General features: G+C 41.1%; 1 protein-coding gene across 6 annotated transcripts in view; it reads right to left on the bottom strand.

The window, feature by feature from the left end:
- The window catches only part of ADGRB3 (adhesion G protein-coupled receptor B3), a 604,312-nt gene that overhangs the window by 214,566 nt on the left and 376,618 nt on the right, over positions 1-13,128 (bottom strand). For all 6 annotated transcript variants that reach the window (XM_074947913.1, XM_074947915.1, XM_074947916.1 and 3 more), the window contains one exon: positions 11,708-11,751. In XM_074947913.1, the coding sequence (XP_074804014.1) occupies positions 11,708-11,751 (44 nt within the window). The remainder of the gene's footprint in view (positions 1-11,707; positions 11,752-13,128) is intronic.

Genomic DNA, 13,128 nt, shown 5'->3' with positions numbered 1-13,128 from the left:
AAAGCTCCAGCAGAAGGGAGCTGTCAGAGGCTTCCCCCATTGCCAGAGTCTTTTTTTTGGGTGGGGAAGGGCTCCAGCAGCAGGGACCTGATAGCCTTTCCGCACTGCCAGAGCCTCTGCCTGCAGTGGTAAGGGCTCCAGTGTTGGAGAACTGACAGAGCCTTTCCCCACTGCTGGAACCCTACTGCCTTCCCCTTACCTTTTCCCTGCTGGGGGAGTCTTTTCCTGCAGAGAGGAAAGGCTCCAGCAGCAGGGAGGTAAGGGGACACTACACTGCTAAAAACAGCAGTGTAACAGGAAAGCGGAGTGGGGCCAGCGTGCAGGGAGCCCGGAGCCTGTGGTGCAGCTGGGTTTCGGTAGGGAGCTTCCAGTGGAGCTCCACACATTGCCCCTTCTTAGGTCGGTGGAAGCACTCCTGGTGAGGACACACATCACTGACCCAAGGAGGGTGGTGTGGACATGCACCACTGCAGTAATTACTGTGGTGGCTGTAAGGCAACCTAATATAGATTGACTTACATTTCTAGTGTAGACATACCCTTAGTAAATGCATCTTAGGCATATGCCTTGATTATAAGAACATCATTAACAACAATTTTGCTGATGACATAGAGGTAGTTGATGAATCAATGGACGAGATAGTTACAGCACTTAAAACCCTGGAAAGCTTAGTGGCAGGAATTGGCCTGAATATTAATTGGGGTAAAACCAAAACTCTTCAAATCAGCAATTTCAAACACATTGAGGGCTCCAGCATCTTAATGGGACAGAACCCAGCAGAGATTACTGGGGATTTCACTGGGTCTGTTGGTGATGACATGGGTGGCTTTCAGAAAGAACGTAAAGCCCTCACTGCAAAAGCATCTTCAGTAATGGGGTGCCTCATGAACAACATCTTTTGCAAACCAAACACCCCAATAAGCAGAGAGATGAAGCCGAGGATATTTAATGCTTTGGTGGTCAGTGTTTTGACCTGTGGGACTGAAACATGGCCTCTCATTGGCCATATTGAAAAGAAGTTGGATACCATTTCTGAACGATCAAAAACATCAAATGGTATGAATTCAAGTTGAATGAACTTGACTAAATGAATAAACTTGACTAACTAAACTGATCCCACTCTCTCGAACAGCCACCCAAAGTTCTTTAGGTGGTACGGACTTCTGCTCTGAATGCCTACCAACTTCCCTGTGAGAATCTTCTTCGACTATGACCCAATGAAAGCAGGATGGAAAGGACCCCATAGGAGACTTAAAATGCGATGGCTGGACAGTGTCAACAGACACTGGTCCTTCACAAGCACCCTACACTGTAATATGCCAGATTTGATTCAGGATAGAACATCAGAGAGAGGCACATAATGTATTTGGTGGCCTCACTGTCCAAGTGACAGCATGAGAACTAAACCTCCCCATCTAGGTAGTGTTTTATTCATCACAGTGTCAGAAGAGCTCTCAGTAGAGTGTTATCAGAGATATATGCATGTACTGTGTTTTCCTGCTAGTTTTAATCAAATTCCAAGACAAGTTTGTAGGCACAGATGCTGTCCCCTCAGCATGCCACAGTGACCATTAATATGTAAAATAAGGACTCTAATTGAAACTTATCTCCTATCTCTCTTAGTTAAGCTCATGAATTCACCCTTTCCATTTTTATTGGAAACACAGATGGTACAATTAAATTGTGATACATTTCTCTCCTGTCCTCATCCTTACTTCAAGAGATTAGACTATTATCTTCTGTCTCATATTGCACTACAAACCCACCAAGAGATTAAAGTCAAGTAAGGATGTTGTGTTTCAAAATTGAAGACTATATTCCAATCTTTAAAACTCGAGAGCAAACCTGCACCAACTATCCCTTTTTTATCTACATTTCAAAATTACACCAGCCTGACATCTCAAAAAAACCATTATTTTTAGTTTCCCAAAATATACATTTATACACAGGCAATAAATAGCAATTGTGTTCTTCACAAAATGAGGTTGATTCATCATTTAGTAGCAGTAATTAAAATTATCAACAATGATGAAATTAATTTCCTCTTTTAGATGTAATTCTTAGCAGGCAATGCATCTCCCTATTCAGAGAAGTGTAGGTGTTACTGAAAGGCAGTGTGACAATAAGTGCCTGAATTATGAATTCCTCTCATATACACTGATTCATTTTATAATTATTTAAATCAAAAAGATCTTCTCTCTCTCTCTTAAAAAAATAAAAAAGCCCCTCAATTTTCTTTAATAAAAGATGTGCAGAATGTTAGTGAAATAAGTTCTTCTGCATCACAGTATAATGTTATTAGTCATCACAATCATGTTTTTAGAAATATCCTCAGTAAGTCCTGATTCCCACCCTCATCCCTGCATGTTAAGCAGTAACTTATTGCGTGATCCAAGCCTACTCAAGTGAATGGGAGTCTTTTTATTAACTTTGGTGGGCTTTGGGTCAGTCCTTTTATTCCACAAGTAGCTGTACACTGAAATCATAGGGGCTACTTGCAGGGTATGTTACTCCTTAGAACTGGGGCCTTGGTTGAGCACTTTTCTGCAGGACAATAAGAAATTTCTGAATATGTAATGTGGTATTTACAGATTCACCATAAAAAGATCTATAAAGCTATTTATAAAGATAATTTTATGAGGGAACAATTATCTGTTAAGTAAGGTACATTTACAGTTAACTTGGCCATGGAGAATTCATAAACACAAACATGGAAGCTTTAAATCTGGGATTGACTCACCACTCACAAAGAAGGCATTTTATTCACTAGGCTGGAAGCCAAAAATTTGTTAAAGCAGCCGTTGTTTTTAAAAGCACCTCAGCTCAAGACAGCGAGAGACTAATTCTCCTAAAAGTTGGGCATCCACTACTCCAACTGAAGTCAATGTAACAGGCAGAGCCTCAGTTGGTGTAAACGGTTGTAGTTCCAAAGAAGTTAATTATATTCATTTTTGTACACTTCTGTCATTTTCAGTGTTTTTATTTTACTTATAGAAAAATGTAGCCCTGTTCTACTGCTCTTTTGGCCTGAATAATACCACTAAATATTACTTTACATGGACATGTAAAGTAAGATTTGTGCTATTCTTTTTTTTCAAAAGTCACCACTGATTTTGGGTGTCTCAATTTTAAGGTGTTCAATTTGAGACACCTTTGCCTTGATTTTCAAAGTCTCTTCCTGAATCTTTTCAAAAGGTGGCAAAACTGTCCTGAAAGTAAAGAGTAAAAAGTGATTTAGACCCATTATCACCTCAATTTTAAAGGAGAGAGAGAGGAGGCAGGAGAGACAGATCAATGATCCATTTCAATTTTAGCAACATGAAATTATCTTGCTAATAGGCTATAAGTCTGTGGGCACAGTAGAGTTATGCGAAACCATTTATGTTGCAGGCAAAACTGTGGGAAAATCCTGTTTTCACTTTTAGACATTTTTTCTAAAAGAAGCTATTTTCACTTTAAGAAAAGTGCCAAAATGAAACCATGCACAAATTTGAAAAAAACAAACATTATTTGAGGTAGGAGATTTTTCTTTTACAGTATTTTTCACTATGAATATATTTTTACTGGCAGAAACAGCAAAATGTTAGCCTGGAGTGAATTCCTAAAATTTGTAAAATCTCAATTCATTTTTTGCTTGCAGTTAATTCATAATTCACCACACATTTAGGGTAAAGGTATGAACTGCTGTCAGTGTAAACTAGAAATGGGTGAACTTGATTGGGAAAAGAAAATAGAACAAATTAGACCCTTTGGCCAAAACTCAAGCCGAACCTGAACAAAACCTTCAAGATAATAAAAATTTTATTTAATTGCTTCTCTGGTGCCCTCCAGATAATTGGGTTTTCGGTGGGCATATGGTGCTATGACAGATATATGCCATATAGACAAATGAAAATCTGCTATACTGTTATTTCATCTTTGCTGCAAAAATTGGCAGGGAAGCACCACCACATCCTAGTAATCCTTTCATCAACCAGCTAAGGGCAGTTTTAAGGGCAAGCAGCAGATATGACACATTGTCTGCCAAAAATAACACCGATTACTAAAAGAAAAAATATTACCTGAGTTGTTTAAAAAGTTGGTCTGTGCTCACTGAAAACCATGTAATGCATTATATCATTCTATCTATGTACTCATATGTCCCAATCATGATAGTGGTGGAGTACTACTCCATAATTAACAGATTTTAGCCTCACAGCCCTCTGTGAGGTAGGGAAGTACTATTACCACCACATTACAGATGGGAAACTGATGTACAGCGTAGATGATGTGACTTGCCGGAGGTCATAGAATCATAGAAGATTAGGGTTGGAAGAGCCCTCAGGACGTCATCTAGTCCAACCCCCTGTTAAAAGCAGGACCAACCGCAACTAAATCATCCCAGCCAGGGCTTTGTCAAGCCGGGCCATAAAAACCTCGAAGGATGGAGATTCCACCACCTCCCTACATAACCCATTCTAGTGCTTCACCACCCTCATAGAGAAATAGTGTTTCCTAATATCCAACCAAGACCTCCCCCACTGCAACTTGAGCCCATTGCTCCTTGTTTGGTCATCTGCCACCACTGAGAACAGCCTAGCTCCATCCTCTTTGGAACCCCACTTCAAGTAGTTGAAGGCTGCAATCAAATCACCCTCACTCTTCTCTTCTGCAGACTAAATAAGCCCAGTTCCCTCAGCCTCTCCTGATAGGTCCTGTGCCCTAGCCCCCTAATCATTTTTTTTGCCCTTTGCTAGACTCTCTCCAATTTGTCCTCATCCTTTCTGTAGTGGGGGACCCAAAACTGAATGCAATACTCCAGATGTGGCCTCACTAGTGTTGAATAGAGGGGAATAATCACTTCCCTTGATCTGCTGGCAATGCTCCTAATAATGCAGCCCAAAATGCCGTTAGCCTTCTTGGCATCATTGTTGACTCTCATTGTTGACTCTCATTCAACTTCTTGCCCACTGTAATCCCCAGGTCCTTTTCTGCAGAACTGCTACTTAGTCAGTCAGTTCCCAGCCTGTAGCAGTGCATAGGATTCTTTCATCCTAAGTGCAGGACTCTGCCCTTGTCCTTGTTGAACCTCATCAGATTTCTTTTGGCCCACTCCTCCAATTTGTCTAGGTCAGTCTGGACCCTATCCCTACACTCCAGCATATGTATCTCTCCCCCCAGCTTAGTGTTATCCTCAAACCTGCTGAGGGTGCAATCCATCCCATCATTCAGATCATTAATAAAGATGTTGAACAAAACCAGCTCCAGGACAGACCCCTGGGGCACTCTGCTAGATACCGGCTGCCAACTAGATATTGAGCCGTTGATCACTACCCGTTGAGCCTGACAATCTAGCCAGCTTTCTATCCTCCTTTATTTCATTCATCCAATCCATACTTTTTTAACTTGCTGGCATACCAGTCATACAGGGAGTCTTTGCCTGGGTCAGGAATTGAACGTAGGTGTCCTGAATCCAAGTCCAAGTCACTTGCCCTGCCCACTAGATAACCCTTCCTCATTTTTATAAGATACCCCATGGAATGGTAGGTACACATAGCTCTTGGTCAGCTCACTTTCACTGAAACATTGGTTGAGGCATAAGCAAAAAATGTATCTTTTTTGTAGGACATCTTAGATATTAAAATGGGATCTGCTTACAGCATTGAAAATAATGCCCAAGTCTCTTTTTACTCCCAGTAGTTGGAGACTTCCACTCCTAAAACTACTGCATGTGAATGAAGCTCTGACTTTGTTCACTTTAGTTCCTCTTTTCCTCTAGCTCCTATGTGGTTGCCATAGGCATATGTATGTAGTCAAACAGCTAAAGCCAGTGACTGACAAATGGGCCAGATTCTTTTGCATGGAACCATATTATTTCATTCCAATTATATCTGAGGTCATTGACAAACTTGAGGTGGCCACTCTCACATTAGCAATGCATCATATAACATTCATCCATACTGCTTGATTTCATGCTGGGACATCTCTTTGAGGGGCATCTAGTTAAATGAGTGATTACTTAACCCTCCCAGTATCTGCAGAAGAATCTGCATGGCTCAGTTGCGTACTGGGCTGAGAACTTACATACGAGCCAGGATGAACACTAGTCTTTGTCAAAGGAAGATGTTTTTTAGGCCAGGGAAGAAGTGCCAGTTTAAAGACATGAAAAGAATAAAGGTGCACATGGAGAATGAGTCTTATATGAGTACTACTTGCAAGAAAAATAAATTAGCCAAAGTGGTATTTCTGAGTGCTGTGCAAAATATCAGACTTGAAATTCAAAACACTCAAATTTTCGTGAAAAAGAATGTCTTTCCAAATGCTTTATATTAAAACTTTAAATTAAATTTTTGGCCTTTTTTTATTACTACACATTTAAATGCAGGTTTTGTGGGCTATTTATTAGTTTTGAGCTGGGCTGGTTGAGTTTTGTCACATTTCTCCTGGCTTCTTGATTGGCTTGATTGGCTTCTCAGGAGTATCAGCAGAAGACATTTGGAGTAGTTTTGCTGAGCTAGCCAATAAAATCCAACTTCAGATTCCTTTGTGAGTTACAATAGCTTATGCCCCACTTATGCAAAACTTCCCTAAGGCCAGCCTCACTGGCCAGAGAAGGAGCTTCTCAGCAAATGGGAATCCTCAGATAGCACACAGATAGCATAAAGGCTCCCATGACATTATCCCTCTCTGAAGCAAGCACAGGGATATAGCTGGGACATCCTTCAGAGATCCCCAGATGCCATAATGGGGACCAGACCTAAACAGAATGGCTCCAGCACTGGAGGAGTGGAAAGCTGGAGTATTTTGCTACTAAGCTATCCTCATCTAGACTCACCAGGATTCAGCCTTAGTTCCTGATACTTTTTCTAGTATATGAGATTCCACATCTATTATTTCCAGTTCAGAACGGAACATAGTTTCTTCCAGAAAGATCAGAGATTTCTTCTGTTCTGTTGCAGCATCAGAAGATTTCCACACAAAATGGAGTGTTGGCAGCAGTATCAGTGTTGATTCTACATACAAAACAAGGAATAGGCATTTCTCCAAAAGAGCTACCATTATCAAGGGGTAACAAATGGATGCTGGGAGCCTGGGGCAGGTGTCATAGCAGAGTTCCTGCAGGACTGGTCATCTCCTAGTGAGGCAATTCTATTTGTAGACCCCAGAGAACTGATGTGCAACTTTAGCTCTAGTTTAACAAGTGTATTTGGGAAGGTTGATCAATCAGGGAAGCCGATATCTGAATTAGAGGCTAGGCTGATGGTTGTCCTAATTTGAAGAGGGAAATTCTGATGTCATTTAATCTGTGAACATATGACTAAGCCTCCATTAATAGTGGGAAAGAACAGGAAGGTAATGAAGTGTCATGACTCAATGTCAGTGGCCAAGGTAGCTGACAATGGATGGAGAAATAGTTTCAGGGCAAGTGCGCTGGCCATTCAGAAGACACGGAAACAGCTGCAGGATCAGCATCATATGTACCAGATTGCTTCTGCAGCTGTTATTTCTTGCTATCCCCCATCCTTATCATTACTGAGGTTGCAACACCAGTCTAGGAGGGGTTACAAGTACTTTGGAGAATAGGATTAAAATTCAAAATGATCTGGACAAACTGGAGAAACGGTTTGAAATAAATAGGATGACATTCAATAAGGACAAATGCAAAGTACTCCACTTAAGAAGGAACAGTCAGTTGCACACATACAAAATGGGAAATGGATCTGGGAGTCATAGTAGGTCACAAAGTAAATATGAGTCAACAGTGTAACACTGTTGCAAAAAAAAATGTGAACATCATTCTGGGATGTATTAGCAGGAATGTTATAAGCAAGACATGAGAAGTAATTCTTCCACTCTACTCCACACTGAGTAGGCCTCAACTGGAGTACTGTGTGCAGTTCTGGGTGCCACATTTCAGGAAAGAAGTGGACAAATTGGAAAAAATCCAGAGAAGAGCAACAACAATAATTAAAGATCAGGAAAACAAAACCTGTGAGGAAAGACTGAAAAAAATTGGTTTGTTTAGTCAGGAGCAGAGAAGACCGAGAGGGGACATGATAACAGTTTTCAAGTACATAAAAAGTTGTTACAAGAAGGAGGGAGAAAAATTGTTCTTGTTAACATCTGAGTATAGGACAAGAAGCAATGGGTTTAAATTGCAGCAAGGGAGGTTTAGGTTGGACATTAGGAAAACCTTCCTAGCTGCCAGGGTAGTTAAGCACTGGAACAAATTGCCTAGGAAGGTTGTGGAATGTCTATCATTGGAGGCTTTTAAGAACAGCATAGACAAACACCTGCTGGGAATGGTCTAGTTATTACTTAGTCCTGAACTGAGTGCAGGGGACTTGACTGATGATATATTGAGCTCCCATCCAGTCCTACTGAGCATAATTAAACCACTAATTGAAATTAAGATACATTGCCTTTGATCAGATGAGTAAAAGATTATGAAAATATCCCTTATATATAGGGCCCTACCAAATTCATGGCCATGAAAAACACGTCATGGACCGTGAAATCTCGTCTCCCCCCGTGAAATCTGGTCTTTTGTGTGCCTTTACTCTATACTGTACAGATTTCACGGGGGGAGACCAGTGTTTCTCGAATTGGGGGTTCTGACCCAAAGGGAGTTGCAGGCAGTTCACAAGGTTATTTTAGGGGGTTTGCGGTATTGCCACCCTTATTTCTGCACTGCCTTCAGAGCTGGGTGGCTGGAAAATGAGGGATGCTGGGCAGGTGCCCAGCTCTGAAAGCAGTGTCGCACCAGCAGCAGCACAGAAGTAAGGGTGACAATACTATCATGTGTCTGGAGAGTGGCGGCTGCTGACTGAGGGCCGAGCTCTGCAAGCAGCAGCGCAGAAGTAAAGGTGGCAATACCATACCAGGCCAGCCTTGCTTCTGCACTGCTGCTGGCGGCTGCTCTGCCTTCTGAGCTGGGCTTCTGGCCAGCAGCCCCTTTCTCCAGCTCTGAAGGCAGAGCCATCACCAGCAGCAGTGCAGAAGTAAGGGTAGCAGTACCACAACCCACACTACAATAACCTTGTGATCCCCTGCACAACTCCCTTTTGTATCAGGATCCCTACAATTACAACACTGTGAAATTTCAGATTTAAATAGCTGAAATCATGAAATTTACTATTTTAAAAATCCTATGACTGTGAAATTGACCAAAATGGACTGTGAATTTGGTAGGGCCCTACTTATGGACAGTTTATTCTATTTATAACACTGTTGGCTTTTTTCCACTTTCCTCTGAAGGCCAGTGCCAGTCAGGACACTAGATTAGATAGACCACTGGTCTAATCCAGTATGGCAATCCCTTTGTGGACCAATTTTCAGACCACTGATACTGTATCTGTGAATGGCACTGGCACAGAACACTGAGAAGGGTGCCCTGATTCTTTTTTGCTCATGTCAAAGAATTTGGTGGTGAGGAGAGGATTTCTTTTTCAAAAGCTTTCAGACAGTGGACCAATTCAGCTCAGAATTTCAATAAAAAATCCTTTTATGTTTTCACAAGCTTTGATGTGAAAAACATTCAGCATCCCAAAATTTTATGGAAGGCCAAAACTGGAATGAAATGCAAAGGTTAAAATGGTCACAAAAATTCCTGAGGAAAAAAAATAAACTTCCACTGTCATACATTCTACTGTTGATGATACTCAGTTAATCATCTGGGAAAGGGGAGACACTGAAGGAATAGCCAAACCTCTAAAGAACCCCATTCTAAATCAGCATAACAGAGGTACTGCATATTTTGGAAGTGTCAGCCAAAATGAATGCTGCACCACTATGAGAAATTGTATTTTAACATATATAATTCATGCTATGATCCTTTATGTAGTTAGCTGTACCTGTCTTAATGTTATACAAAAACAATAACTAGATGCAGATAGACAGACAGCAAGCCTGTCAGCCTGATTGACAGATAAAGGGAAAGCCTTCTAAAAAGTTATCTAGATTGAAAAAGTTATATAATTCTACTCAATAGATAGGAATGAAATAAAACATAATTTCTCCAAACAATTAGACATACCACATATACACACCCACAGAATAAGAATAGGAGAAGGAAGATGCATCATAAAAATGCAGCAAGAATGCAGAGCCAGACGTGATCAAACAGCTCACAGTATAGATTCCGGGGCTTCTCCATGAATGTATGAAGAAAGAACTATCAATCATTGAACAATAGCCTGTGCAGAATGTTTAAAATCCAGGACGAGAAAGTTTCACCCACTTCTGGAGCATGTATTAAACTGAGAGCATCACCAGAGAAACATATAATTTACTACACATGGAATTGTAGTGCACTGAGATTAAGATCTGGGAGATTTGCCATGAAGGTGGCTAAAAATTTCAGTGATTATAGCTACCTGATGCAGATGCTAAAGACAAACATATACAGTATCTGTAAAACACTTAATTTAAAGCACCTTTTTTTGTTGCTGTGGAATAGCGATTAGCTAAGCATCTTTTACTAAATGCTGACTACTTTCTTGTTGGATTGATCCCCAACGTTCTTGTGAAATTTGGGTAGTAAAGCACAACAGAGCTCCACAGGATTTGCAACAGTAGATCAGAGCATTAATTCATTATATCTGGTCTCCTGCTTCTGGCAATAGCAAATTCCTGATGCTTTAGAGGAAAGTGAACACAAAACAAAATGAAACACAAAACAAGCCAACAACCCAAGTCACCCAGCTAATTATATAATGTTGTACATATTTATTTATTTAGGTTTATAAATGATAAGAATCTGTCCAGTGTGCTGGGAGCTTTTGCATTAATTTAAAACTCACAATATTAGAATACAAATTCCATAATATAATCAAATGGACTCAGATAAAATGCCCCAAACACAACTAATTACCAGGCCAACAGAAAATCATCATGAATCATAAAATGCCCTCACAGTTAATACTAAGTCCCTAGATCCCTACCTTTTCCAAAAATGACTGGGGGAAAATGTTTTGGGTAACTATAGAGCAAATGAATGCTTTCTGGACTGCTGGTAAGTGATCAGTTTACATGCAGAAGAAAGACAAAAAGTACCAGTCTCATAAAAGAGTGTGCGTATACATGCATACCAGATGGTGGTGAAATCCATGTGATAAATTGCAGAGCCATAATAAATTGTACTTATCATGACTCTTTGATGGTCCCACCTACTCACTGATGACTAATATATTTCCCACAGTATTCCCAATATTTCAAACCTTTCAGCAACTTCAGCTTCTTCAGCCGCATGGGTATCTCTCAGTTAATCAATTCCCTTTCATTGCAGGAGCTCAGGGACTGGTGCAGCTCAGTCCCTTTTATTCTCTTCATGTGGCACATAACAGACTAGTCTCATGTAGTCTGTAGTACTTTGGTCTAATTTGGGCTGTTGGGTTTAGTGTGTGGGCATTTGGTGGTGTTGGTGGCTTGTGATATACAGGAGGTCAGATTAGATGATCTGGTGATCCCTTCAGGCCTTAAACGCTATGATAGTTGTTGGTGAGATATTCTGCTAATTCAGGATTAGAAACAGAAAAAAACCAAACTGTCTTTCAAACCTGCATTACAATGTGACTGCAGAGCATGGAAAGGAAATATTTTCATTCTGTGGATTGCACATTTTCCATGCCCTCATAATGACCACTGTTGACTGTCTGTCAAGTTAAATATTTTTACGTGTTTTGGAATATTTAATCCATAGTAATAGAAGCAAACATCTGTCACTTACATTCTTGAATCATCCCACAGCACACAATAGGGATTCAATGTGCCCTAAAAACAAACAAAGAATACCATTAGTTACTGGTGTACATAACCAATAAAGTGCTCAGTCCCGCAGCCCAGCTTCAGGGCCTGATCCTAAAAGATCACACTCAGTTTGAAGGGGTTTGAAATCAATGTGAGTCAAAAACAAATCGAAGTCAGTGGGAGTTGAGGGCACTTAGTAGAGCACACTCAGCACCTTGCAGTATTGAACCTATCATCCCTACTCAGGAAATAGTCCTGTAGATGTCTCCATGAAGCCACTTGGAATTTTGACTAGGAAAGGACTGTGGTATTGGGTCCAAATGTGCCAGTTACCTAAACGTGGAGCCTGCCCAGTTCATATTCTTTAAGTAATATCAATTTTTTCCCCTGTACTCCACTCTGAAAAGAACAAATAAAAGACTCTCAAAATGCTGCCCAATCAGGTTAACCAATGAATTAGTTATTCTCAATAGGCAGAATTTTAGGTCTTGTCTGCACCCAAAGAAGGTACTAATTTATCAAAATCAGCGGAGCAACTTATGTAAGCTTGCTCACTTAGTAAGGGGGGCTTTACACTAGGTTTGCTAGGGGATGGTGACTTAAGCCCAGAGATAGGGGAACTGGGATACCGGGAGGAAACACAAGGAGGAGGGTGCAACAGGGGAGGCCTCCTGATGCATACTGAGAAAGTAGGGCAATTGGCTAGTAGGTGCCTGTATACGAACACAAGAAGCCTGGGAAACAAGCAGGAATAATTGGAAGTCCTGGCACAGTCAAGGAACTATGATGTGATTGGAATAACAGAGACTTGGTGGGGTAACTCACATGACTGGAGCACTGTCACTGATGGGTATAAACTGTTCAGGAAGGACAGCCAGGGGAGAAAAGGCGGAGGAGTTGCACTGTATGTAAGAGAGGCAACAAAAATGATTAGGGAGCTGGGGCACATGACTTGTAAGGAGAGGCTGAGGGAACTGCAGAAGAGTGAGGGGGGAATTTGATAGCAGCCTTCAGCTACCTGAAGGGGGGTTCCAAAGAGGATGGAGCTTTGCTGTTCTCAGTGGTGGCAAATGACAGAACAAGGAGTAATGGTCTCAAGTTGCAGTGTGGGGAGGTCTAGACTGGATATTAGGAAACACTATTTCACTAGGAGAGTGGTGAAGCACTGGAATGGGTTACATAGGGAGGTGGCGGAATCTCCATCCTTAGAGGTTTTTAAGGCCTGGTTTGACAAAGCCCTGGCTGGTATGATTTAGTTGGGATTGGTCCTGCTTTGAGCAGGGGGTTGAACTAGATGACCTCCTGAGGTCTCTTCCAACTCTAATCTTCTATGATTCTATGTAGTTAAGTTGGTGCATCCCCTTTTGGTAGACACTCCTAATTCTATTTCAGAATATCCAC

This window comes from Natator depressus, chromosome 3, assembly GCF_965152275.1.
Source record: "Natator depressus isolate rNatDep1 chromosome 3, rNatDep2.hap1, whole genome shotgun sequence".
In the NCBI taxonomy this organism is placed as follows: domain Eukaryota; kingdom Metazoa; phylum Chordata; order Testudines; family Cheloniidae; genus Natator; species Natator depressus.
The sequence above is the reverse complement of the archived record's forward strand: the minus strand, read 5'-3'. Positions and strand labels throughout refer to the sequence as shown.